At 38.2% G+C, this 26,996-nt stretch overlaps 1 protein-coding gene across 1 annotated transcript in view; it reads right to left on the reverse strand.

Annotated features, from left to right (window-relative positions):
* LOC132396413 (ethanolamine kinase 1-like) overlaps positions 1-26,996 on the reverse strand; it is a 441,177-nt gene that overhangs the window by 180,595 nt on the left and 233,586 nt on the right. The window contains exons 5-6 of the mRNA XM_059973949.1: positions 8,659-8,810; positions 2,135-2,218 (exon numbers count right to left, since the gene is read on the reverse strand). Of these exons, the coding sequence (XP_059829932.1) occupies positions 2,135-2,218; positions 8,659-8,810 (236 nt within the window). The remainder of the gene's footprint in view (positions 1-2,134; positions 2,219-8,658; positions 8,811-26,996) is intronic.

Below are 26,996 nucleotides of genomic sequence, written 5' to 3' on the forward strand. Positions count from 1 at the left end.
CAGGTTTTCAGAGCCTTACTAAATATTCCGTCAGCGCCTTCTGATTTGCAAAGGTTCAGTCTCTTTAAAGACAGCCTAACATTGGCCTCCAAGATAGAGGTTGCAAGGTCACTGGGTGCAGCAGGGATCTTCATAGCTGTCAGTTGTAGTTATATTTTCCCTTTCAGAGTGTCCATAGAAGACGTTAAGTTCATCTGGTAGAGAAGCATTGCTGCCATTCATGCTATTGGGTTTTACTTTGTAGGAAGTAATGTCTTGCAAACCCCGCCAGAGTTGTCATACATCCAGTGTTACCTCCGACCTCATTCGAAATTGTCCCTTCGCCCTTGAAATAGCTCTCTGCCAGACATACCTGGTTTTCTGGTACAGACCTGGGTCACCAGCCTTGAATGCCACAGATCTAGCCTTCAGCAGATGACGTACCTCCTGGTTCATTCATGAATGTAGAGAATGGAGGGATTGGATGATGCGTAGGCAAAAGGGATTAGTTTAATTAGGTGTCATTAGTTTAATTAGTTCAACACAATATTTTGGCCAAAAGATCTGTTCCTATACTGTACTGTTCTATGTTCTAAAGATATACTAAACACCATACTTTTCAGAAAAAAATTAGACATCAAAATGTTAGGGGATATTAGGGCAAATGAATATATGATCAGAAGTTTTAATTGTTTAAACTCTATTAGCAGATGAACACTGTAACAAGCAGAAGCTCAGCAGTAAATAAATATCTGATTAATATACAAAATCCTGGATTAATTCCAGACAATGAGTTCAAATTGTAGCATCACATCAGGGAGAAATTAAATAATGGAAATAAAGAATATTTTGAATGAAAAGCTAGAGTGGCCATGATATTGCTAGATTGGATTGTAAATATCCATTTGGTTATAAATATTCACAAGAAACTAAGTCTACTCTTCTAAGCTCGTTGCTGCCTGTATGTAACATGAGAGACATAGTAATGTGATTGACTTCTACCTGCCCTCTGAAATACCCGGACAAGCCATGATGTTCAAAGGGCATTTCTGGATGAACAATACATGCTGCCCTTCTAAGACATAGGAGATCACAATTTGGGCTTCAAGTGAACACTTACCCAGAGTGAAGCCGTCCAATGACTGATTTTCATGTAACCTTCACAGCTCTGCACATTTCTATTATCTCTCTTCAGATTTCAACACTCAGTTACACAGTAGGGGCAATCTGCAGCACTCATTTCAACTCCCAGCTCTAATGTCTTTGGGATTTGGAATGAAATGACAGCATCTAGAAGAATCACATGAGGTCAGAGGGAGATATACAAACTCTACACAGTCTACAAGAGCTATCAGAAATGAACGTGGGTCACTGATGCTGTGAGACAACAGCTCCAATGGTTGTGCCACTGTGCCAACTGTTGTCAGTAATATCAACTTACAGTCTACAAATAAGAATAACTTGGGATTTGGACCTAATTGCTAGGGCTGAGACCTGGGCTCATAAATTGCAGCTATATTAAACATCAGAATCATTTCTGTTAATGGAAGTTATCATTTAAAGAAGTTTAACAATGCTAAAATAGAGTGATGGTTCTGCACTAGACTGAACACCAGATCCCCATAGTTAAATTTCTTCACCAATTAACTTGCTTCTCTTCTAGATTTCTATTCACACATTTCTGGTTTTGTTGGCTACTCTATACTCCATGGAAATGAATGTGCAGTTTGTCTTTGAAAGATTCAGCTGAGTCCATGGCCATCCTAGATCTATTGATGATGGTCTGAATGCACAAAGATGTAAAATTCAAATGCAACAAAATTCAGTTCCAGCAATGTGTCACCTTCAATGTCACTTCGCAATTATATTAGTCCCTAATTGATAAAAAGAGAGAGAGAAAAAATAACCGGGTTTTATGTGGAGTGCAAGATTGCTGTAGCAATACACAATCCTATGTAAACCATTTTAGGGCCTCCATTAATCCTACTTTATGATCATCAAGTTCAAATTTGTTTATTAATTTTAGTTGATAAAAACACTGAAATAAATGGGCTAATGATGGCTATAATGAATGGTCAGCTATAAGTTCAAAGCGAAGAGCGAGCTAACTAGATGCCTTCTCCCAGTTTCACTTTCATGGTAATCTGTGTCTTACCTGCAAATTCATTAAAGTGGTTTCCAATATCATAGGCCTGGTAGTTGTACCCAGCGTATTCATAATCAATGAACTTTACATCCCCTAAGAAAGAAGCAATATTTATCTGTTAATATTTAATTAATGAACTGCAACTTTTAGTCCAACTTTTAATCTAAAAGCAAAAAAAAACACAGATGTTGGAAATCTGATAAAAAACAGAAGATACTGCGTATGTTTGACAGAAAAGCAGAACTAATGTTTCACATAATGATGTTTCATAAGAATCGTTCAACAGTTCTGTTGATAGGTCATTGGCTAAGTTTCCAGCTTTTTTTTAATTGTCATTTGCAATAAAAGTTCACCTCACAACACTGAATATATTTTTTTGGATTGAACCCATGCGTACATTCTTTAACATCATCATGAACTCCACTTTTGTTGACAGACTTATTGAGTTGAGTTGGAGTACAGTCCAGTTGTCCTCGGAGCCTCAGATACCTCAGTTAAGCAGCTGCAATAAGACCATAGAGCCATATGACACAGATGCAGAATTAGGCCATTCAGCCCATAAAAATCTGCTCTGCTGTTCAATCTGGCTAATTGTCTTTCTCAACTGCATTCTCCACCTTCTCCCTGTAAACCTTAAACCCCTCATCGATCAAGAAGCTATTAATCACTGTCTTAAATACATTTAGTTCCTTGGCTTCCACAGCACCCTCCCTATACTCACCGTGGCAACATATTCTACAGATTCTCCACTTTCTGGTTGAAGAAATTCTTAATTTCAGTTCTGAGGGGATGCCCTCTTATTCTGTGGCTGTGCTTGGACCCTAGACTCTTTTACCAATGGAAGCACCCTCTACATGTGCACTCTATCCATGAAATTATATTGCAACCAGGAGCTTTGTCTTATTTCAACCCATGCCCCACCCCAAACAAAAGGCAATAAAGTCAACACTAACAAGCCACATACTGAGGAAGGGTCTAGGCACAAAATGTCAACTGTTTGTTTATTTCCATGGATGCTGCCTGACCGGCTGAGTTCCTCCAGCATTTTGTGTGTACTGCAGTGGATGAGATTAGTTAAAATTGCAGAGAGTAAATTTCCCTAACTCATGTTGCCCCAAGGTTAAGAACCTTGAGTTTGGCACTCCCTCCCAAAAGTGCCTTAGTATTTTGTCGCAAGGTTTCAGATCTTGGAGCCAGGGCCCTATGAAAGAAGAGATGTTAGAATGGAGCAGAGTGAAAGTTGTATGGTCACAGAGATGTTCTCACCAAAAACCAATATTATTTACATTTTTGTAGATTGTTGTTATATCATTGAGTTATATCATATAAAGGTTGTGGGGTGTTTGGTTTCTTTTCCATGACACCAGCAAAGCAGAAAATTGCATTTTTTTTTGCTCAGTTAGGATATTCTGTTTAGTTGTGAGGAGCAAGTTGAGCTGGACAGTAGGAAGACATTATAGATTAACTATTTGATTAGACGGCACGTCTAATTTCAATGATAATGTGAAGGATCCTCACAAGAATGTAATCAAACATATATTAATGCTGAACTCATTAGAGCTGTACAGAAGCTTGATCAAAAATATCGCGTTTAAACCTAAAAGAAGGAAAAAGGGACTGCAATATTTAAGGAAAAATTATGGTTTCAAAGGCACAGCGGTTAACAAGAGGCAACAGACAACCATGATGAGTAAAGGGCTAGAGGAGATCACAGAAATATGGAGTAGAACAAAGTAAAATTGAGATACCAATTGTAGAACCTTCTTTTACAAACTTCCCTAGAATATACTGCTCTCCAAGGATAATACAGTATGTCAGAGAAGTCTTCTGAGCAAAAAGAAAAAATATGTATATATATTTCCAAGAGCTGCTGCCAATTCCAAAATATGATGAGAAGTCATTACAAGCAAGTTCACATCAGCAGATTCCTTTCAGTTAATATGCTGAGGTATATAGAAACTGGCATTAATGTTTCACGGAGTAATATGCAATATATGGGCCAAAAACAGAGAGGGGAACATAATCCCTTAATGGCTGGTTATGATGAGAATTTATATACACAAGTAACTTATCTTGTAGTTAATGTACATGCTATGTTCCTTGTCTGTTCTGATAAAATAATGTATATAAACAAAGCCTGTAAATGCACAGGCCAAACTGCTAAATAATCAGATCACTTTCAGACTGAATCCTTGATAATATGCAGACCATATGAAGAAAAGGGTAGTAATTTCTGTTCAGCACTAGGATATAAAATAAAAGCAGAAGATGTCAGAAATCATGCAGCAACTGGGGAGAGGAATTCAGAGGTACCATTTCAGTTTGATGATTATCCTTCAAACTGAAACAAAGTTAAAAAATTAGAACAATTTCAACTGCTGAGAAGGAAGATGAGCAAAGACACCGAACAGCACGTCTTTGGTGAAGTGCAGACAAGAGTGACTGTGCTGGTGGTGTGGGGCTGGCTGGCAAAAGCTGTAAAGGTACGTTAAATACAGATCACCTGTCAGGCAGAGGTGTAAAGAGAAAGAGTTAAGTGAGGGACAAGAGAGAAAAAAAGCAAAGACAGAACTGTGAAAAATAGAACATTACAGATGCTGTAATTCTGAAGTAAGATAATGTTGTAAATATTCAGCAAGTCAGGCACTTACTGTGAAGAAAAAAAATCCAGTGTGCAATCATGAAAGGGGCAGATTTAATAAGAAAGTCAGCATAGTGTCAGACAGATCCTGTCTCACAAACTTGATCGAGTTTTGAGAAAGTGATGTAGTTGATTGAGAAGACAAGGGCTGTGGATGTTTCATTCATATTCTCTGTTTGATAAAGTCCCTCATGGTAGGCTGCTCCATGGAATCCATGATTAATTGGTAAATTAATTTCAAAATTGGTTTGGCCATACAAGACAGATGATAATGGTGGAGGGATGTTTTTCTGACTTATGGTTTATTTAGGAACGATCAGTGGTAGAACTCCTATTGTTTGTAATGCATATTAATTGTTGTTGAGGCCCTCCACTGGTCTGGGTTGACCGTGAACGTTGTGTCCCAGCTGTCTACGTGATGAACCAGCCAGGACAGTACGATATGGAGAGCAAGCTGTTGCCCATGGAGCAGGCTCCCCCGCGCCATGCAGCTGACGAATCCAAGGGAACAGCAGAGACCGATACAGTTTGGAACCAGTGACATCACAGAAATTGCCCTTTAGCATTGAACTCAATGTTGGACTGTCTTAAGGACTCCAGCTCTGGATTTTTCCATGGCATTTACTCCCAAATCCTTCTCCATAAGTTGGTATAGCCGCAAGCCATTGAAGGTTTGAGATATGTTTTCCTTCTTCTATAAGAGCTGCCAACCATGGATAATAAGCCCCATCGGCCCAAAGCCACTGGCTTTAAGGTACTAGCAACCCACCTTTGCCTCTTCTCCTGTCATTAGAAATGATTCTGCCAGGCTTAGTAGCTAAGCCAAGCATAAAGGCCATGAGTTGGACTTGGTTGTCAGAGTCAATTTGAGATGCACACCATTGGAAGGATTTAGTAGGAAGTGGGAACTGACACGACCAGCTAGAACAACCTTAAAGAACCAATATAATAATAATATATAATGATTGGATGAAAATGCAGGGGGTCTGAGAGGTAAGTGTGCAGATAGCAGCAAAATTGGTGGAGTTGAGAGTGTGAGGAAGGCTGTCAAGTGCTGGTGCAGGATAAAACTCAGCTGGAAATTTGGGCATAGAGTGTGTAGGTGCAGTTTAATTGGCACAGATGTGAGTATTACATTTTGGACAGATATAAACAAGAAGAAAATATACAGTAAATGACATGCTCAAATATTAAAATCCTTGCAAGTCAGGCAGCATCTATGAAAGGGAACATACAGTTGACATTTTGCATTGACAGTCTTCATCAGGACTGGAAAAGAAGGAGGCAGAAGCCAGTAAACGGAAGGGCATGAAGGAGCATTGCTGTATAGAAGTCCGTAGCTCCTTGAATGTGTCAACATAAGTGAATATGGTGATGAAAAAGGCGTTGTTGCCTTCATCAGTTGCAGCACTGAGTAAAAAAAGTTGGTAAGTCATGTTTCAGCTGTGTAAAAATTTAGTTGTCTGCAATTATATTTACATTGTGCTGGGTATTCAATGTCCAGGGCAAGTGAGCATTCTTTTTGCCAAGCTCAGCTCTCCAACATAGCAGCTAAATGTTTAAAGACAAGGAGTTGTTTCCAAATAAGTTAAAATTCCAACTGATGTTCTTTGCTTCTTGTTGCAAACAGAAGCCAGTCTTCAGTTATAAATGTACCTAGGCTGACTGCTCAATAGATACAATATGAGACAATGGGGTTATGTTAATTGGCTTATTTCAAACCAGATAACTCTGGCTAACTTATTTAGTTCAAGGAGGACCAGATTGATACTATCTTGTATTGCTTGCAGACCAGATTGATACTATTTTGTATTGCTGCAGACCAGATTGATACTATCACCTAGCATATCAGTTAATAGTTGGAAGGTTTGTCTGCTTAAACAATCAGCTCTAAGGGTTAATATTATCTTTCTTACTATTTTACTATTACATTTATTCTTTGTAATTTCTAAAATTTAATAATAAAAAAAACAATCAGCTCTACCACATTAATTGTGAGAATCTCAGAATTCTCTCTTCAGAAGTTTTTAGACCACTTGTGTAAAAAGGTACAGGATCGGAAAAAAAAATCACATGTGGGTGAAGTCACCCTGGTGGCAGAAAAACACTATAAATGTAGAGAGTAGTCAGGCTTGTTAGGAGTGCAAAGAACAGCAAGGAGAATGACAAATAGATAAGGTGACTAGAATCCATTCCTCTGCCTTCAATTTCTGTGATGGAAGATTTCTTTGGTGGCAACTCATTGGTATGACTTTTTGCTTTATTGGAATTGTATCTGTGTTTTAGGAATCGTAAGTAATTTGAAAGTCTTTTAAAAGAATTTTGTCTGGATTTAAATGTGTATCACTAAAATTAAATCAACTGTTTCTAAACTACTTTGTTAATTGGAAGTAGCTCCTCCATAGCAGGTGGGGTTGGGGGGGGGGTGCACCCATCACTCAAATAGTGGGTATTGGCAGTTAAACACTGTGGTGTATAAGCGAGTCTTTGAAGAGTAGGCAGCTGTATTATAACCTCCCTTTAGTGGGGGCACCCATATCTATCTGTATCAGATAGGGCTTAAGACCCTCATTTGAATTTAGAGCTTTACTGTCAGCAAACCTAATATCATCACAACAGCAATGATATGAAGGCTTTGATGAAGGTGCAGGAGAAGTTCACTGGGATGTTGCCCGAGTTAGAATGTATTAGCTAAACGGACTGGATGGATCAGCTTGGGCTGTTTTCTCTGGAGCATTGGAGGCTAAGAGGTGACCTGATAGAAGTATATTAAATTATGAGAGGCATAGATAGAGTATTTTCCAGGGTGGAAATGTCAAATAGGTTTAAGGTGAGAGAGAGAAAGTTTAAAGAAGATGTATGAGGCAAGATATTTTTACACAGAGAGCAGTAAGTGATGGGAAAGCACTGGCAGGGGAGGCGACAGAAATAGATATGATAGCAATGATTAGCAGGCAGTTGGGCAGACTCAAGAACAGGCAGAGAGTTGCGGGATATAGACCATATGCAGGCAGATGGGATTAGTTTAGATTGGCATCACAATTGGCGCTGATATGATAGGCAAAAGAGCCTGTTCCCGTGCTGTACTTTTCTGTATTTCTATGTAACATACTGCAGAATAACAAAAGGCAATATACACTGACAAGTTTAATTAGGGCTCAAGAACAAAGAGATCCAACCCCTTAAATATGGAAATCTTTGAAGATGCAGCAGGTTTACTAGAGTATTGAAAAAGTATAACATATAATTGGCTTTATAAATATAGTCATCTGGTAGAAGAAAAACACAGCAGTTGTGCTAAGATCATTGGTGGGGCTTCAGCTGGAGCATTGTGCCAAGTTCTAGGCATCACACATTAAGATGTCAAAGCCTTGGAGAGAGTTTAGAGGAAATTTAGTAGCATGTCACCAGGATGAAAGGCATCAGTTATATAAGGTTGTTAGGATTCTCCTCCTTGAACCAAATGATTTTTCTTCCTACACTCCGCAATGGAGCATCGCCTGTGAGGTGTGATCTACTGCGCACATCGGTTCAAACCTGAGTGCCATGGAACTCTGTATCTGTGCACTATCAAACACAAGTGCTGGCTGCCAGTCCATTACCAAGTTACTTCTACCTTCCAGGATTTCATGTCTTCTGTGGAACATTTTCAGATATTTTTCAGAACACTGGTAATTGGTTAATATTGTTTACTTTTCTTCCCATAACTATATCCATGGGTATTGTTAGCAGTTTGCGGCTTATTAAGAAAAATGTAAAACTTCAAATATTAATTTTAGCTGAATGTTATTCTTGGAAATAGACACTATTTGGCATTGGAGACAGCATGGCATTGTGAGACACTGTATCAATTGAAGCATTGTTATTTTTATTCAATATTTATAAAACCTACCTTTTGCTTCAACGTAGATGATATTGTTACACAGTAGATCATTATGGCATAGGACCACTGGGGATTTAATCTGGGAAAGGTGTTCTTTGAGTAGTTCAATTTCACTGACAAGGACGTCAAAACTTGGCATATCATTCATGTTGTCCATGGAACTGAGGATTTAAAAGAAAACATTAAAATGTAGTTAAGTACAGAAAGCATTCTGGCGTGGCAGTTGCCATTGTGGTTTGGATATCTCCATATAACATTTAAGAAGTATTAGCTACACTGTATTTTCCCATCAGAATGCGCTTTTACAGAATCTTGTACTGGAAATATATACTCATTCGCAATTGGAAAACAACATAATGCTTTCTGCCCATTTGTTTTATATAGGAAATACCAATCGAATATGTGAAGATATCACCAAGTTTACAATATTCCATGGTCCAGCACAGAAAGAACTAGATTTTACTTCCTCAGCTTTAGTCACCATAAGGTCGATTTTGTCTGTTCAGTTAATAAACTGATGGCACTGTTTGTTATTGTAGTTGTTTGTGTGTTTCAATAGTTTCACATCCATCCATTCATACATATAGGAGTCAAATTTTCCATTGGTGTTGTATATTTAGTATTTCAATAATATTTGAGTGATCTTGTATATACATTGATTATGCATTATTGTTCATTTAAATAATTAATTACATTAATTATAATTATATATAATATATTACGTGTGTACCTAATCATGCCACCATGTGACATGTCTGTGCCTCCTTAAACTAAAGACAAAGTTACACCTGCATTCCCAGACTCCTGTGTTTTCTTTTGAATTCGTTTAATATTTTGAAGATCCAAACATAACAATATATACAAGTACATGTATGATTTACTGACTTTTTATCGTTTATATGATAATATTCCTTGATATAGCAGTACTGCTTTATGCAGCATGACAGAATTGTACTATGAAGATGATGTTGTTTTATGGAAATTGTCCCACAAAACACTGGCAGTCCGCTCAGCTGTTAGTTAGCAAACAAGGCCCTGTGGAACTTGGCTGCATGTGGTCCATGTAGAGCATTTCTAAGGAGCAAGGAAAATCAGTCAGGGTCGGCATGTCACTGCCTTAGAGATAGTTCACAGTATCGGCTGACAATATAGAAGAACCTTCTCAGATTTTTACACACAGTTTGAAATCTCCAGTACTCCCTCATGTAAATACAAAATATCGTATCATATTGGTAAGATTTATTTTAAAAATTGATGACAATAGCTCAGGGTTTCTGCAATGTATTTATAATTAGCAATGTAATCAAAATATAACAAGTAAAAGAGGAATTGGAATTTTAGGAACTACATGCTATCATAGGCTAATAGCCTTTCTCTTGTGGATGTTATTGAAATTTCATAATTGCAGCTAAGAAACTTGAAGTCAGTTAACTAAATCTGTTAAGGTTTTCATGAAAGTACTATATTTTCATAACATTTCTTTGATTTCTTGAATGTCCATCATTGAAGAAGATCTGACATTTTGCTTTGCGCATCATCAAATTTGGATCATTGCATTTGGCTCTGAGAGGAGCCAAATATGCTACTCTATTTTCAAGGTGGCAGTTGATCAATTCCTTATCAAAGCAGTTAAAGCTGAACAATAAGTTGTGGTCTTGCCAGCAAAGCCCATATCCCTTGAATGAAACGAATGGGCTAAGAAGTAGAAGTATCTGTAGTAAGCTCCCTATCATTAAACCAATAGAAATTGATTAATTATTTTATTTTACATTCATGTTAAAATTCAAGTTAAAGTTAGTTTTACTGAGCTCAAGGTGGTTTACCAAAACTGTAAAGCAAACCAAAATAAATGAAAGGGATTGATGTTTACAGGTGATTTGTTCAAGCTGACACAAAAGACCTGACATGATGTAACCAATTACATGGTTGTTTGCTTTCAATTTATATTCTGTGTAACTTAGTTTAGAGATTTTGGGCTAAAACTGCAACATCATTAGAAAAGGGCTGACAATCAGCACATATTCACAGGAATCACTGACTAAACAGCAAATCTCACTCTTACTTACAATGACAGTCACATTTTTCAGAATAAATTAGGCTTTCTATGCCTGCCTACTTGTTTTATACCTGATCAAGGCTGAGCAAATTGTACTTCACACTGAATGAAAAAAACATTAGGAAGGATATAAGGAAGAAAACAATGTTTGTTATTATGGCCAAGTAACTTCTGAACACATTAAGGTACTTTAACCCTTTTTGGACACAAAGCTTTATTATACAACATGAGTTACTAACTGTTAAACTGCTGTGGTTTAGAGCAACAATGAAGGTCATCCAACTTTGACTGTTCTTGGCCATCTGCTCTATTCTGCCACAGGAGTGATTCAGGGCCCTCATTTCTGCACCTATGGTATGTCAACAAGTTGACTTCTGCTCTTCAGAAGTCCAATGAAGTGCTATTGTATGATAAAGTTGGGCTCTCTTCTCATCAGGTGCCCATTCCATCTCCAAAGTTTCTTCATGGTGATTGTGGCCATGTCCTCTTGGTGACATTGAAGGACTAGGGCATGGTTGGAGATCTTTCTGGCGAGAAATTATGGAGGGTCAAGTTCATGGTGTGGAATGACGGCAACTTGGCAGGTCATTCTCTGTCATGTACCAGCATTCTGACCCATACAAGTGTGTGGACAGATCACAGCTCTGGAACAGCTTCATCTTGATGTGGATGCTGCATTTATTTGATCCCCATGTAATGCTCATTGATCTGATGATGCTTCTAGCTTTGCTGAGTCTGCACTGGGTGCTATCCTTGGTTCCACCATCCTACCGAAAGATGCTGCCCAGGAAGGGGAATCTGCCCCTGTTGGGTAAGTCATGCCGTTTGCCTTAATGGGAGGAGGATACTCTACATTGAGGGTTGTGGTCTTGGTCATTCTGTGGCTGACTCTAAGTCCAACCTATCCACCAAAGTTATAAAGGCACCAAGTTCTCTCTTGCATGTGCTGTTATGTATGTGATAATAATGTGAGGTCACCCACAAACTCAAGGTCTTCTAAAGTAGAGAATAGAGTTCACCTAATGCCTCTCTACTTATCTTTCATTGTTTGCCTCATAACTCAGTCAATCACAAAGTTAAATAACATCACCTAAATTCACAGCCTTTCCTGACTCCTGTCTTGACTTCAATGCGTAACTTCAGCTAACTTGCTTTTCCTGTGACTCAGTATCTTAACTATCCATCTCTGCTGTAAATCATTCATCTATGATATAGGCTCAGTTTTCCTCAGTCCATTAGTATAACCTGACCTGCTGAGAACACTCCACTCTTCTGCATTCCACAATTTTCATGTTCTTCCATTTGTGTTCTCACTTCCTAACTGCTTTCAATTTTTAGTTATTCTTTCACCTCTGTTTCAAACTGCTCAATAAAATGATCAACCTGGGATAACCTATGCAACTTATCTCAACAATCATTCTGGACTCGCTTGGTAGACCTATTTTCTTTCTCCCCTCCCATCTTTCACTCCCTCTCTGCATATTAAAATTAATGTGTTTTTTTTTTCTTTCTCTCCTACTTCTAACAGTTTTCAATCTGAAATGTCCTCTCTGTTTCTCTGTCCAGAGATGTTCCCTGATTTGCTGTGTCGCCAGCAATTTTTTTGTGTTTTTATGCTCAACCCTTGATCGCTGTAGGGTGAGAATTGCAATTTGCTGGACAGTGTGCTCCTCCAGCAATGAGCATGAGTTTCCATACATACCTGTAGGACCATACTTGAGCAAGTGTCATTGCTGTCCGTGTTTGACTGAACTATTTGATTGATAAACAAATAGATCTAAAGATAGATCCACTCAGATTAGATTAGATTGGTTTTATTTGTCACAGGTGCATTGAAGCATACAGTGGAATGCATCATTTGTGTCAAATCAAATTAGTGAGGATTGCTTTGGGCAGCCTGCAAGTGCCTTCACTCTTCCAGTGCCAACACAGCAAGCCCACAACTCTCTAACCTTAACCCTTATATCTTTGGAACATGGGAGGAAGCTGGAACACCCAGAGAAAACCAACACAGTCAGGGGAGAATATGCAAATTACTTACAGAGAGCAGCAGGAAACGAAACCCTATCCATTATCACTGGCACTGCAAAGTAACCATTACGATACCTCAACGTCCTCATTAAGAGACCCATCTGAATTTCAGCACTATGTGAATGAGTGAAAGGATGAGGAAGTTGTTGTCCTGAGCTGGTAATCTGTCACACATTGCATAGATGAAGTCTTAGTGCTGCCAATACTTATCTCCAATCTCATTAAATGAGAAGAAAACAGATTACAAGGAATAAGGGGGATGCAAACCAATTTCATCCACAGCCGTTGTGTAAAAATAGTTAAATATTGCACAACTTCACATAAAACCAAGAGCAGGATTTGCAAAGGATACCTTTAAGAATATAACACACATCAATATAATGTAAAATCAATGTAAATTTGAAGTGTGATCATATAATGCAGAAAGGTGCAATACCCAACTTGCATACAGCAGGCTCCCATGAGATAATGATGAATGATTCTGATGTGTTGAGAATTGCCAACTGAATGTAGTATGCTCACCAAGATGGACTGGACTCCTGTATCTGCATATGGCACCATTTGACCAGGTGATTTGGGGTGGGCCTGACGAGGCTCAGTTACCATTTGTGGCCAAAACTGCTTGTGGACCAGCTGCAAAGCCAAGGCTCTGGGACGGGAGAGAGTGGAGCAGCTTCCATAAGATTTGAGCCAGTACCAATCACTCGGGGAGCTAGAGGAACCTCCTTTCTTACCATGGATACTTTCTGTTCACCTGAGAGGTAAAACAGTCCTCCATTTCACACCTTGTCTGAGAGATGGCTCCTCAGATCATACAGCACTCTTTCAGTACTGCACTTTAGTTTTGATTTAGATTTCTGAGTTTAATCTGTAGGGTCTAGAACCCTCAACCTCACTCAAAGGCAAGAGAGCTGCCAACTGAGACCTTTAGTGGCCAGTTACATAAAAAGTGATTTATCATTTTAACGTGAACTAGACTGCTCAGCTAAATTTGTCAGACAGGCAGTTTATTACAAAATATCCAGACTTACTTTACTCCCCTTAACTAATTTTATTTTCTGCCCAATGACAGATGAATCAAGAGATCGTTTCAGCATTATATTTTCAATTTTAAGGCACAATAAAACGTGGCCACTTTTATTGATAATAGAATTAATTTTAATGTCTTTCTCCTTCTCAGAAAATTATCAGACAGTAATTTAAACCTTTAAATGTTTTTAGTTTTTATATTTAGAACAAGCGTTTTATAAAGTATTATATACAGTTGTCTGAATAATGTCAACTGAAGTCAAGAGAAGGAAAACAAAATATATTGGGTGAGTGTTCTGTTGGTTTTGCAGAGATTATATACACAACTTCCAGGGGTGATATCAAACTGGAATTTTGATACTTGACATGAAACTAAATTTTAAGGCTAAACAGCAGAACTTCATTTTAACTGATGAATATATAAATCTAGCTATTTTCCAAGTAGTGCCGTAATCCTAGTTTATTGAAAGGGAGGTATGAAAAATCCTCTGTGTGTCTCAGCATCAATCTGTGACTTATCAAACCTTAAATACCATTGCAAAGTGGAGCTTGTGCACAAGTACTGAGATATCTACTGATAACATTCAGTGAACTATTTTAATACAAACTTTAACCTGTTGTAAGACAAAGTAATTTCTCAGAAAATGTGTGATGCAAAGGAATTTCATACTTACATATTAAACAGCTGTAGAATGATTGTCACCACTGAACAAGTTGAACTCATAGGAGATGATAATAGTTGTTTGTGATGAAAGTTCTTCAGTAATTTATTAGTCACTGAATCTTCAAGAAGATTAAGCAGGGAAACCCTACTGAAATTCCTGCAAAATTTCCTGGAGACTGAAGCCCCATATTTTGTCATTTTCTGTAGCAGTGTAACCATTCCACACAGTCCTCTTAAGTGTCAGAAGTGCAAGCAATTATACACTTTATTTTTGTGTCTCTTGTGACTTAATTGAATGCCATTAACTCATAATTGTGACTGAAAGGATGACTAACTAATGCAAAATGCTTGGTAACATTTTGAGTTCATTGTCTTTGTACGTTCAGTGATCCCGAAAAAGAATATATCAGGGAAGGATGCCAGAAGATAGTTTACTGACTTCCCTGGTGAATCAACATCAAAAACAATCTAGAGAAAGAATCACCACAAAGATCAAGCAAACTGTCTAGTATGAGCTTCTCCTACTGAGATGCCTGATGGTGTCGGACATCAGTTCAAGGAGATCCCTGGTGTCAGTAAGCTGCCAGAGCATCCAATCACATGAAAGAATTATCCTGGTCAGCAAACTAGGGCACATTCCATAATTAGCTTTTTAATCACTGAACTGTGCTAAAATTTGAATTATATTCACCGTAGAACACACATGTCATGAGCTAATTAAAATATAAGAAACAATTACATTAAAAATCTCATTTTTGAAATATCCATTTAAGGAACTGTAATACACATGCCAAATATTAGTTTTTCTAAAAGTCCAGATAGTTTACTAAGCAGAAATTATGGTTTAGCATTCCATTAAAATCTCATGCATATATTAGACTTTTGGGATATTTTAGAATTCTTAAGTTTTAGGAGAAGGCTCTCGATGTCCCCCAGAAAGCTGTGAAGCTATGTTGAATCATTGAGCCAACTCTAAAATTTCTGCAATGTGTTATAAATACAAAATTCCTGCCTTTCCTGTTGCTTTGAGGGATCAATGTGATTAGTAGCTTTTCCATTGGTACTATCATAAACTGAACTGTAATGAGATGAATACAGAGCAATGCATAAAATATCTGATCTACTGCTGTGGGTGAAAATGCCTTGTTAATGAGAGAGGTCAGAGGAGAATAGCCAGAGCAGTTCAAGCTGACAGTAAGGCAACAGTAACTCAAATAACCACACAACAGTGGTGTGTAGAAGAGCATCTCTGAACGCATGGCACATCAAACCTTGAAGTGGATGAGCTGTAACAGCAAAGACCATATACATATAAAAACAGACTCAGTGACTACTTTATTAGGTACCTCCTGTATCCAGTAAAGTGGTCACTGAGTGTACATTTACATGTGCTAGGAAATTGCTGTAGTGTGTTTGGTGCTAGGTGATAAAAGAGCAACGACATGCCACAATTATACAGAATAAGGAAATATATAAATATGAAGTTAGAGGTGCAGATAGGGAATAAAATGTGTATAAATACTTGAAATTCAACATGTATTTACCATGGAAGCAGCATTATAAAAAGTGGTTTAAGGTGTTTGCAGTACAGTGTAGTGACTGAGGTAGTAGACAGAAGAGAGTGATGGGAGGGGAGTCTAACTAAAATGGCTGATTAACTGCCTGGGGGAAGAAACTTCTAAGGTGGGTTGAAGTTTTAATTTCAATAGCCCTATAGCACTTTCCAGAAGAGAGCTTTTTGAAAAGGCAGTTTGCTGGGCGGGTAATGTCTACAATTATTTTCCTGCCAGCTTCTTTGTCCTGAGTGCATACAAGTCGTGCAGTGATGGTAGACTAAATACATATACATTGAATACAGTGATTAAATGTAGCACTTTTCAGTGTTAACGGAGCATTCTGAAAGAGACCCACCTGTTCCTTGACTTCTGTGTGTTCACCAGCCTGATTTTAGTATTATTCAATAGAGAATCTCAGTTAATAATGTGGGTACAATTAGAACAATGATCAAGGAAAGTAAGAATATGCTTGGATGTCAAAAAGGTAAAGTTACTTGAAGTTATCAGATTTTAATGAAATTCCACAAAAAAAATCATCAAATGTTGAATTTGATTAATCTACTGGTTTTGAATTTTGCTGTTTTCAAGCTTCACATGACCAGATTGACCATGGCAAATTGCAAGCCTATGGCAAGCCTAGATTGACCATGGCAAATTTACTGATATTAATTTAGTAAACATAGTTACTGTTATATAATTTGTCTCTGGAGGCTCATGGAACTCATTAGCATAACTTTGGCCATCCATTCCCCAAGTGCACATCACACTGCAAAAATTTCCTGTTCCTATTCCTTTCCTGGTTAGAAGGCTAACAAAAATTATAAACATAAAACTTCATAAGAGGGCATTTTTAAGCATATAATTATCTTTAGAATCACAGAATTGGTTCATAAGATATTTGCACCCCAGGATTATTTATTTGACTTGTTGAAGGAAACAGTGGAAATAAATATCTTCAACTTCTTTCTGTTATTTAGGACTTTTGGAGCAACAGTTAGAGAGTGTTTCAGTGTATTGAAATCTAGGGTACAGTCAGACAGAATTTATTTTGAAGCTGCTATAGAGTTTTCTCTTCCCTATCAGAATCTGTGACTAAAATAATTGTCTGAACTCCTTTACTCACACTACTCTAATATTTAAGCTTTTTAATATTCACAGTAGGGTCTACAAAACAGCATACAAATGCACCAGTTATTGATATGGCTCAGTAATTTCCAGACAACATCCTGGATTATCTATATCATCCGATAATGGTGTACACTAAGCAGAGGTTTTCATCAAAATCAGTCTCCATAACTAGTTTCCTCTTAAGCCTTCATTTGTTTTGGGGAATTTATGATTGAGAAGTTTAATTCATCCTAACAAATATTATATTATATAAACACAAGCTTAATTAAACCAATGGCAAAAACATCCTCTTTAATTACAATGAATAGCCACTGGGAAATAGCATCCAGAGCAACCAGGCTTTACAAATTAATTATCTGTGGGTGTATTTACTGGCATTTTGGGTGCAAGGTAGGTAAAGATGAGCTCTTAGAATCTGGACCTTAAAGTGTGTTTTTTAATGAACTCGTTTGAAGTAAATGAACATATTGATGCCTGGAATGAAGAGAATTTCCGGCTTGAGAATCCAATGTCCACTTCAAACTCTCTCATATCAGATCAAGTCAGATTCAAGCTGAAGTTCTCTGATTTGCTCCAGAAATGTGACTCCCTTGAGGAACACTTTCATTTCCCAAGCCAGCCTTACTTATAGCCTTTGAGCAAGACTGGGATTTTGTGTCAAACCGCAGCTACTTTGATTTGATGCCCTGGAGAAAAGATATATTGAGGAACAGGAAAATGTGATTCCAATTCATTTCATTTGGGACCATTATCTCCCTGGTGTCTACAGAAACGCTCATGGACTGATATTTCACTTTAAAAAAAGTCACATAATAAATACGTATTCATCTCAATGCTGTCACTTTTAACCTTTGCTTGTATCCAATCTTGTATACTTTGCTTACATTCATCTCATAAATTAAGGAACTTGAAATTTACTCACATAACAGAATGAAAAAAGAGTCAACATCTGTAGATTCATGATATTTGATCTGCAGATTAATTTAAGAATTGCATGAGGTTCATGAAGTATCAAGGCAGATAGATGATTAATTAATTTCTGTAATATTTTAATGTAGCATTAAATTACCAAAGAATTTAATGGTGAATGACACATTTGTCACAAAGCAACCAGAAGAATAGGAAAACCCCAGGATCATAAGCAGATTACGTCTCCTCTAATTTTGCATGCTAGAAGTCCAAATTAACAGAAAGTATTGGAAATATTCAGTAGGTCAACAGAGAGTATGGAGAGAAAGAAGTCAACCTTTCAGGCTGGTGATCTCTCAAAGAAATATCCAAGGTTTCCCTTTCCACATTCACTAAACTGCCCTTTTCTAATCTCTGTTTAACCTAGCTTTGTTTTTTCAATTCCCTTTTCATCTTGGCCTTTTTCAACCTCCCCTTTCTTGTCTCCTCCAATCACTCTGTCTCTCTGCTACTTGAACCAACACACATCTTTGAATACAGTGAAATCCCTAATCTAACCCACCTGCTTTATGTCTCTATTTCTTGTATTGGATTCCTATCTCAGGCTGAGCATCAAATCATCTCCAAGTAGTCCTCCTCTGTGACTATGATGAAGGTACATTATCATCTTCATCCTCAATGCAGACAATGTCACGGTTGACCCCTCCCACTCAACATCTGAGATACTCAATGCCAGTATCATATTGGGAGGGTGGAAATCATTACTGACCAAAAATTTAACCTGGCCCATCCATCCCTCAAGCATTAGTCACTGCAAAAATTCTATTTATTTCTTCTTTTCCTGGATTAGTGGGCTAACAAAAAAATCATTAACCCAATTTTCAGCATATAATTAGCCCTTCAATCTTGCCTTTTCCAAAATACGCATAGTCCAAACTTGAATACACATCATTGTTTTGTTGCCATTGTCTAAAGACTGTACTTTTCAAATTTAGCATCACCAAGAAACTATCACCTTCTCAAAAATAATTTTTTCTTTCATTATCCACTGAGTAATATTGCCCTAACTTAATTCTAATTTCACCAAGCAAACAGTGACTTTACTGTTAGAGACTCTTTCCCAGAAGGCAATGCCATTCATGAGGATGTTCTCTCGTTAGGCGACTCTCACAAATCAGCAAGACAACAATGAAAGAATTGTTCAGCATGCTAATTTGAACAGCGTGCATTCACAGCTGAGGTCTTCATTGGCAACTTGATATCAACAGAATCACTTTAAGATGATCCAAATTTCATTGAAAGAATGAAGATGCCATTGGTTAGAGAAGTCCAATGCATCTTAAAACAATAGTACCTACTTGGTTCATTGCCTACTCTATGTAATAATGCAATAGTCCATAAGGAATATGGAAATACTTGTGTAATAATTGCATACATACACAGTTCCATTTGCAAATCGCTTGCAAGAAAACGAAGTGATTTGCAACAATATTAAAGCTTGCATCTCTCTTAAAGAAAGCTAAAAGCCTATATATTTCACATTATATTGATCTGTATATTTAAACTAGAGGTAGAGGTTACATATCATGTTGTAGTATGAGTGGTAAAATAGACAATGAAAAATGCCTTTTCTAGGGTATTGGTTGCATTTCAAAATAAAGTTTGGTAAAACATCTGTTAGCAGTTACTCCCTGTTCTCAGCTTCCAGCCGTTTAGAAGGAGGGGAGAGTAAGATGTAGGTATGTGCAGGAGACTGACATATAGAACATGAATTAATCTCTGCAAGATAAGCAATCTTTCTTTTCAATTCATTGTCTGCTCTCCTCCACATACCAAGGGTTAGCTTTAATGGATCATTAACAGAAGACCACATTTATCTGTTTTGATGTTTTCAATCAGAAAATGTTATGGCAGATAGAACCATAAGACATATGAGCAGAATTAGGCCATTTGGCCCATCGATAATGTAAACTACCATTTGATAATGTTTGAATTATTTTACACTATCAACACCTTCTGCTTCCTCCCTGTAACCTCTGATGTCCTTACCAATCAAAAACTGACTTCCTCTGATATAAATGCTGCATACCCCATGACCTGGCCTCTACAGATGTCTGTGGCAATGAATTCCGCAAATTCATCAACATCTTCCTTCTTGTCTCTGTTCCAAAGGGACACCCATTTATTCCGAAGTTGTGCCCTCAGCTCATATTGAAAAATTCTTTCCAAATCCACTCTATTTTGGCACTTCAATATTCAATAGGTTTCAATGAGAACCATTGCTATTCTTCTAAATTCCAGCAAGTAGAGATCCAGAGCAGGCAAGCATCCTCATAGGTCAACCCTTTCATTCCCTACATCATACTCATAAATCTCTTCTGGTCCATCTCCAACGTGAGCACATTCTTTCTCAGATATGAAGCACAAAACTCCTCACTCTACTGCAAATATGTCTGATCGAAGTCCTTACAAATCCAGACTTTTACTGTAGATTCTAGTCCTCTCAGAATGAATGATAACATTGAATTTGACTTTCTTACCACTGACTGCACTAGGATACCCAAGTCCCTTTAATAAATTTCTGAATTCACTCTCCACTTAGAAAATAGTCCATACCTTTATTTATTCTACCATACAATTTCCATCATTATCTTTTAGCACCCACTTTTTTACCCATTCTCTGAATCGGTCCACATCCTTCAGCAGAAGGCCTGCTTCCTCAACAATACCCGTTTTTTCTCAACTCTACCTATCTCTATGTTATCTGAGAAACTTGGCCACAAAGACAACAATTCCATTATCCAGATTATTAACAGTAGTGGATCCAGCACAGCTCCTTGTGGACCACCACCAGTCATCACCAGCCAACCAGAAAAGGCCCCTTTATTCCTACTCTTTGTCTTCTGCTGGTCACCAATTTTCTGCCATGCGAGTATCTTTTCTGTAACAACATGGGCTTTTGCCTCGGTTAGCAGCCTCATGTGTTGAATCTCACCAATGACTGTCTGAAAATCTAACTAACTTGCATTGGAAATAGAAGTGTCTGATACAATTATATTATATGGTTATAATTGTACAACGGGTGTAGTTTCATCAGGTTATTTTAACAGGGTCATTTGGCTCAATGAGCCTGTACTGCCCAATCCCATCCATGTGACCAATTAACTAGTAACCCATTGGTTACTAGTGGAATGGATACCTGAGCACCGTGTTTAGAAGGAGAACATACAAACACTTTACAGTCAACAGCAGAATTACTAAAGCTGGTGCTGTAACAGCGTTACGTTAACCCCTGTGCTACTGTGCCATCCATTGATTACTAGTGCAATATACAGAGGAATAAATTGCTTTTTGAAGAATATTTGTACATACAAAATGGGTGCTAATTCATCAAATTTCTGTTCTTCTGTTTTCCATTCTTGAATTGGTAAAGAAAAGCATGTTATTCTGCACTAGTTTGGTACCTTTTAGAGTCATAGAGCAATAATTACAGCAAAGAGACAGGCCTTTTGGATCATCTAGTCCATGCTGAAACCAGTTAGTCTGCCTATTTCCATCAACTTGCACTGGGACCATAGCCCTCCATACCCCTATCATCCATTAATCTATTCAAACATCTCTTAAATGTTGAAATCAAATTAGCACGCACAACTTGAGCAGGCAGCTGATTCCATACTCTCACAACCCTCTGAGTGAATATGTTTCCCTTCATGTTCCTTTAAACATTTCACCTTTCATTCTTAATATATGACCTCTAGTTGTATTCCTACCCAACCTCAGTACAGAAAGCCTGCTTGCATTTACCCTATCTATACCTCTTATAGTTTTGTATACCTCTATCAAATCTCCTCTCAATCGTCTGCATTCTAAGGAATACAATCCAAACGTATTCAATCTTTCCTTATAATTCAGGTCTTCCAGACCCATCAGGATCCTTGTAAATTTTCTCTGTGCCCTTTAAACCTTGTTTACATCTTTCCTTTAGGTAGATAACTAAAACTGCACCTAACACTCCGAATTAGATGGGATTTCAATATGCAGGTAGATTAGGTAAATCAAGTTGGTGCTGGATCCTAAGAAGGGAAAGTTGTAGAATGCCTGCAAGATGACTTTTTTTTAGAGCAACTTATAGTTGAGCACACTAGGGAAAAGGCAATTCCGGATTGGGTGTTGTGTAATGATCCAGATTTGATTAGGGAGCTTAAGGTAAAGAATCCTTTAGGAGACAGTGATTATAATACACCTTGCAGTGTGAGAGGGTGAAGATAAAGTCAGTTATATCATTATTACAGTGGAGCAAATGGAATTTCAGAGGCATGAGAGAGGAGCTGGCTAAAGTTGATTGGAAGGGGACACAAGCAGGGATGATGGTAGAACAGCAGTGGCTGGAGTTTCTGGGGGCAATTTGGGAGGCACAGGATAGATGCAATCCAAAGATGCAGAAAAATTCTAAAGGGAGGATGATGCAACTGTGAATGACAAGAGAAGTCAAAGGCAGCATAAAGGGAAAAGAGAGGGCATATAATGCAACAAAAATAGTGGGAAGTTACAAAGCAACTAAAAAAAGCCATTAGGAAAGAAAAGATGAAATGTGAAGATAAGCTAGACGATAATATAAAAGAGGATTCTATTTTTCTATTGAGGAAAACTTGGACAGGTACATGGATGAGAGGTGTATGGAGGGATATGGTCCAGGTGCAGGTCAGAGGGACTAGGCAGAAAAATGGTTTGACACAGCCAAGAAGAGCCAAAAGGCCTGTTTCTGTGCTGTAATGTTTTATGGTTCTAGAATATCAAAAAAATGTTTCCAGATATATAAGGAGTAAAAGAATTCTTCAAAGGATGGTCCCAGGCCCAACTTCAGAAGGAGAAGGGTTGGGCATGAGGCTAGCAAACCATCCTATAAAAGACCACTGCCACAGAAATACCAATAGAAACTCCAAAGTCTTCATTCTTGGGAGATGAAGGATATCAAAGTTCGCAAAGGACATTCTTGCTATTGAGGGAGTGCAGTGTAGGTTCACAAGGTTAATTCCCGGAACGGCATGACTGTCATATGTTGAAAGATTGGAGCGAATGGGCTTGTATACACTGGAATTTAGAAGGATGAGTGGGGAACTGATTGAAACATATAAGATTATTAAGGGATTGTTCACACTGGAGGCAGGAAGCATGTTCCTGCTGATGGGTGAGTCCAGAACTAGAGGCCACAGTTTAAGAATAAGGGGTAAGCCATTTAGAACAGAGATGTGGAAAAACTTTTTCACCCAGAGAATGGTGGATATGTGGAATGCTCTGCCCCAGAAGGCAGTGGAGGCCAAGTCTCTGGATGCATTCAAGAGAGAGTTAGTTAGAGCTCGTATAGATAGCAGGATCAAGGGATATGGGGAGAGGGCAGGAACGGGGTACTGATTGTGTATGATCAGCCATGATCATAGTGAATGGTGGTGCTGGCTAGAAGGGCCGAATGGCCTACTCCTGCACCTACTGTCTATTGTCTTTTGTCTATAGCCTTATGTGGGAACAATTTCAAAGAATGGCCCAGAACAGAGGACTCTGTGAGCTGCTATCAATGTCCTATGCCCCAATGGGATGATGGGCTAAGAAGAAGAAAAGTGTGAAAGAGAGGCGAGTGTGGATAATAGACTGCTTGAAAATAACAATAGAGAGGTAGAAATGAGGGACAAAGAAATGATGGATGAAGAACTTCGAGTGTCAGGATGCAGAAGTGAGTGCTGTTGCTATTTCTGAGGAGAAGGTGATGGGGAAGCTAAAAGGTCTGAAGAACAGAAGGACTACACACCAAGGTTCTGAAAGAGGTAGCTAAAGAGATTGTGGAGGTAATATCACTGCTCTGTCAAGAATCACCTGGTCCCGGAGGTCTGGAAAATTGCAAAGGTCACTCCAATCTTTAGAAGAGGGGAGACAAAAGACAGGAAATTATAGCCCAATTAGCCTGACTTCAGTAGTTGGGAAGGTATTGGAGTCCATTATTAAGGATGAGGTTCTGGGGTACTTGGAGGCGCACGATAACATAGGACAAAGTCAGCATGGTTTCCTTACGAGGAATTCTTGCATGACAATTCCTTGGAATTCTTTGAGAAATAACAGGCAGGATAGACAAAGGTGAGTCAGTGGATGTTGTTTACCTGGATTTTCAGAAGGCATTAGACAAGATGCCACACACGAAATTGTTAAACAAGAACCCATGATTATACAGGAATGATACTATCATGATAGATGATTGGCTGACTGGGAGGAAGCAAAAGTGGGAATGAGGGGGACCTTTTCTGGTTGGCTGTGGGTGACTAGTGGTGTTCTGCCGTGGTTGATGCTGGGACTGTTGTGTATTTGATATTTCAGTAATACCTTAATCATATTATAAATCTATTTACTGATATATTATATTACTGATATAATAGCAGTTCTGAAGAAGGTTGTTGACCCAAAATGTTGAATGTTTGTTCATTTCCATGGATGCTGCCTGACCTGCTGAGTTCCTCCAGCATTTTGTGGGTTGCTTTGGATTTCCAGCATCTGCAGAATCTCTTGTGCTTGTAAGTATATTGTTTGTTTAAGCATTTTTTGCTGTTTACATAATTCATTACATATATGTAAAAGTACGTGAATGGCATATGCCATTATGCCTTAATTGTATATGTGTACATCTTGTTAAAAGTAAAAATGAAGCTTACATGCACCTCTTGAGCTCCCATGTTTTTCTTTCGATTAGTTTCATGTTTTTGAGTTACAAAACATAACAATAGCGATGAGTTAGTTTTAAATGAACCTGAGACAACTACCTGTCTGTGGAAGGGCAGCAAGGTGTTCAAGTTAAAAAAAAAGGCAGTAATCAAATGAATTCATGGGTTCATAAGCAGTGAGTACCGGGTGATAATAATAATAGATTTTAAAAAGGAGCAGAAATAGATGCCAACAAGTCCAGAAGAAAGGTGTTCAGAACTGTTAAAATCACTTACTGCAGTGCTAGAGTCAACTGAAAGCGAATTAAGAAAGGTACTGGATGATGCTACCGCAATGTTCAAGGATGGCAATGAAAGCTCAAATATATCAAGGTAAAATAGCATTTAATGAAAATGCCACACCCAAGTTTTACAAAGCTAGCTCAATTCCTTATACTGTCCAGTAGCCAGTGAGCTAGATCACCTGGAAGCAGAAGGAATTCTTTCCAAGGTTGAGTGGAGCTGAAGGGCAACACAAGTGGTCCCAGTATCCAGGAAGAGATGGTCTGAAAAGTCTGTAGTAACTATAACCTCAATCATCAGTCCAGCACTGAAGATTAATATATTCTGCCCAGGATAGATAATTATTTTGCAAATCTTTCTGGAGGAAAACATTTAGCAAAGCGGACTTATCTGAGGTATACTGACAGATGGAGATGGAAGAAGAGTTCAAAGTGTTTCTCATCATAAACATTCACAAAGGGCTTTATTGCTAAAATAGGCATATTTATAGAGTAACATCTGCTTGTGACATATTCTCCCTAATGCAAATCTGAAGTCTCCCTGTTACGGCAGAGATGATACAAAAGGAAACCAGAAAGGACCCCACACAATCTCAGGTCGAAATAGCCATCCAAAATGGTTGGAATGTGCAGCAGAAGTTGCAGTTCCCTCATCTTTTTTTATACCAGTGCTGGAATGAATTTGCCCTTGATGGACATTGCCTAATGAGAGGATTGAGAGTTATTGTATCTTCCAAGCTGAGAGCACGTGCTGGAATCTGAGAAGTCCACAGTCCATAAATAGAATAGTCCAATCCATAATGTAGGACCACGATAACAACTCCCTTCATCGTTGAAAGAAATGGACACCACACAAACTCAGAGAGGCCTACCCACCTGCTACAGCGAACCACACACCCTCTGTACTCTCCTGTACACCCTCTCATCACCATCTCAGATTCTACCAACAATAGTAGTATGATACATACTTTGATAACAAATGTACTGTGAACTTTGAACGTCACATTTTATGGGGAGCAGGCAAAAGAATGGGACTGAGAGTGATAATAAATCAGCCATGATGGAGCAGACTTGATGGGCTGAATGGCCTACTTCTATCCCTGTGTCTTATGGTCTTACAACACTATAACAGCGGGAGCACCCTGAGTTCAATTCTGCCACAGTTATAAGGTGTTTATACCTTCTCCCTATGACCATGTGACCTCCCTTTGGGTGCTTTGGTTCCTTCCCCATTCCAAAGATCTTCAGGTTAGTAGGTTAACTGGTTAATTGCGTGGTGCAGGCTCATTTGGCTGGAAGGGCCTGTTACCATGCTGTATCTCTAAATGAAAATTAAAAAATATATATCTCACTGCCCCCATGCCCATTGAACCTCAGTCTTTATCCATTTAAAATTTGGTTGCTGTAGTGTCATCAAAACATCATAACCTCACAAGAATTTTGTTATTGTCTGCGGCTCAAGCCACAGGGCCCATGGCAGCAAAAGTCTAGAGCAGTTTTGCAGAGAAACAAAGGTTTAATTCTATTCTTCTTGACCACGTATAAATAAACCTATCCTTAACTTTGTAATTCTCAAAGATCTCCCAACTACAGACACCTTCTAAGGTGCTCTTGCAGAAAACAGTTGGAAATTAGGGTGTGGCTGAGGCAGGAAGTACAGAACACTCATGTCAGAGGCGACTTCTAACTTATTTCTGACTGTGGGACCAGGTATTCCCATTTTCATTACTATTTTGTGCCGGAAATTAAAAGTAATACAATCCTATTTTGGCTGCAAAACAAATGCATCTAATCCAAATGTACGAACATAGCAAATTTATCAATAAAATAGCTATTCTGTCACAAGCAATTATGAGATTTTTAGTAACACATTTAAGTATGATATATTGGATTCTTTTAAGCACAAAAATTTTATTTTTGATGCCAGGGAGCCTAGTCAGCTCTGAATAAATCAGGCCATGCCCAGTGAACAGCGTCTCCATGATGACT

This window comes from Hypanus sabinus, chromosome 7 (assembly GCF_030144855.1).
Source record: "Hypanus sabinus isolate sHypSab1 chromosome 7, sHypSab1.hap1, whole genome shotgun sequence".
NCBI classification, from domain to species: Eukaryota; Metazoa; Chordata; class Chondrichthyes; order Myliobatiformes; family Dasyatidae; genus Hypanus; species Hypanus sabinus.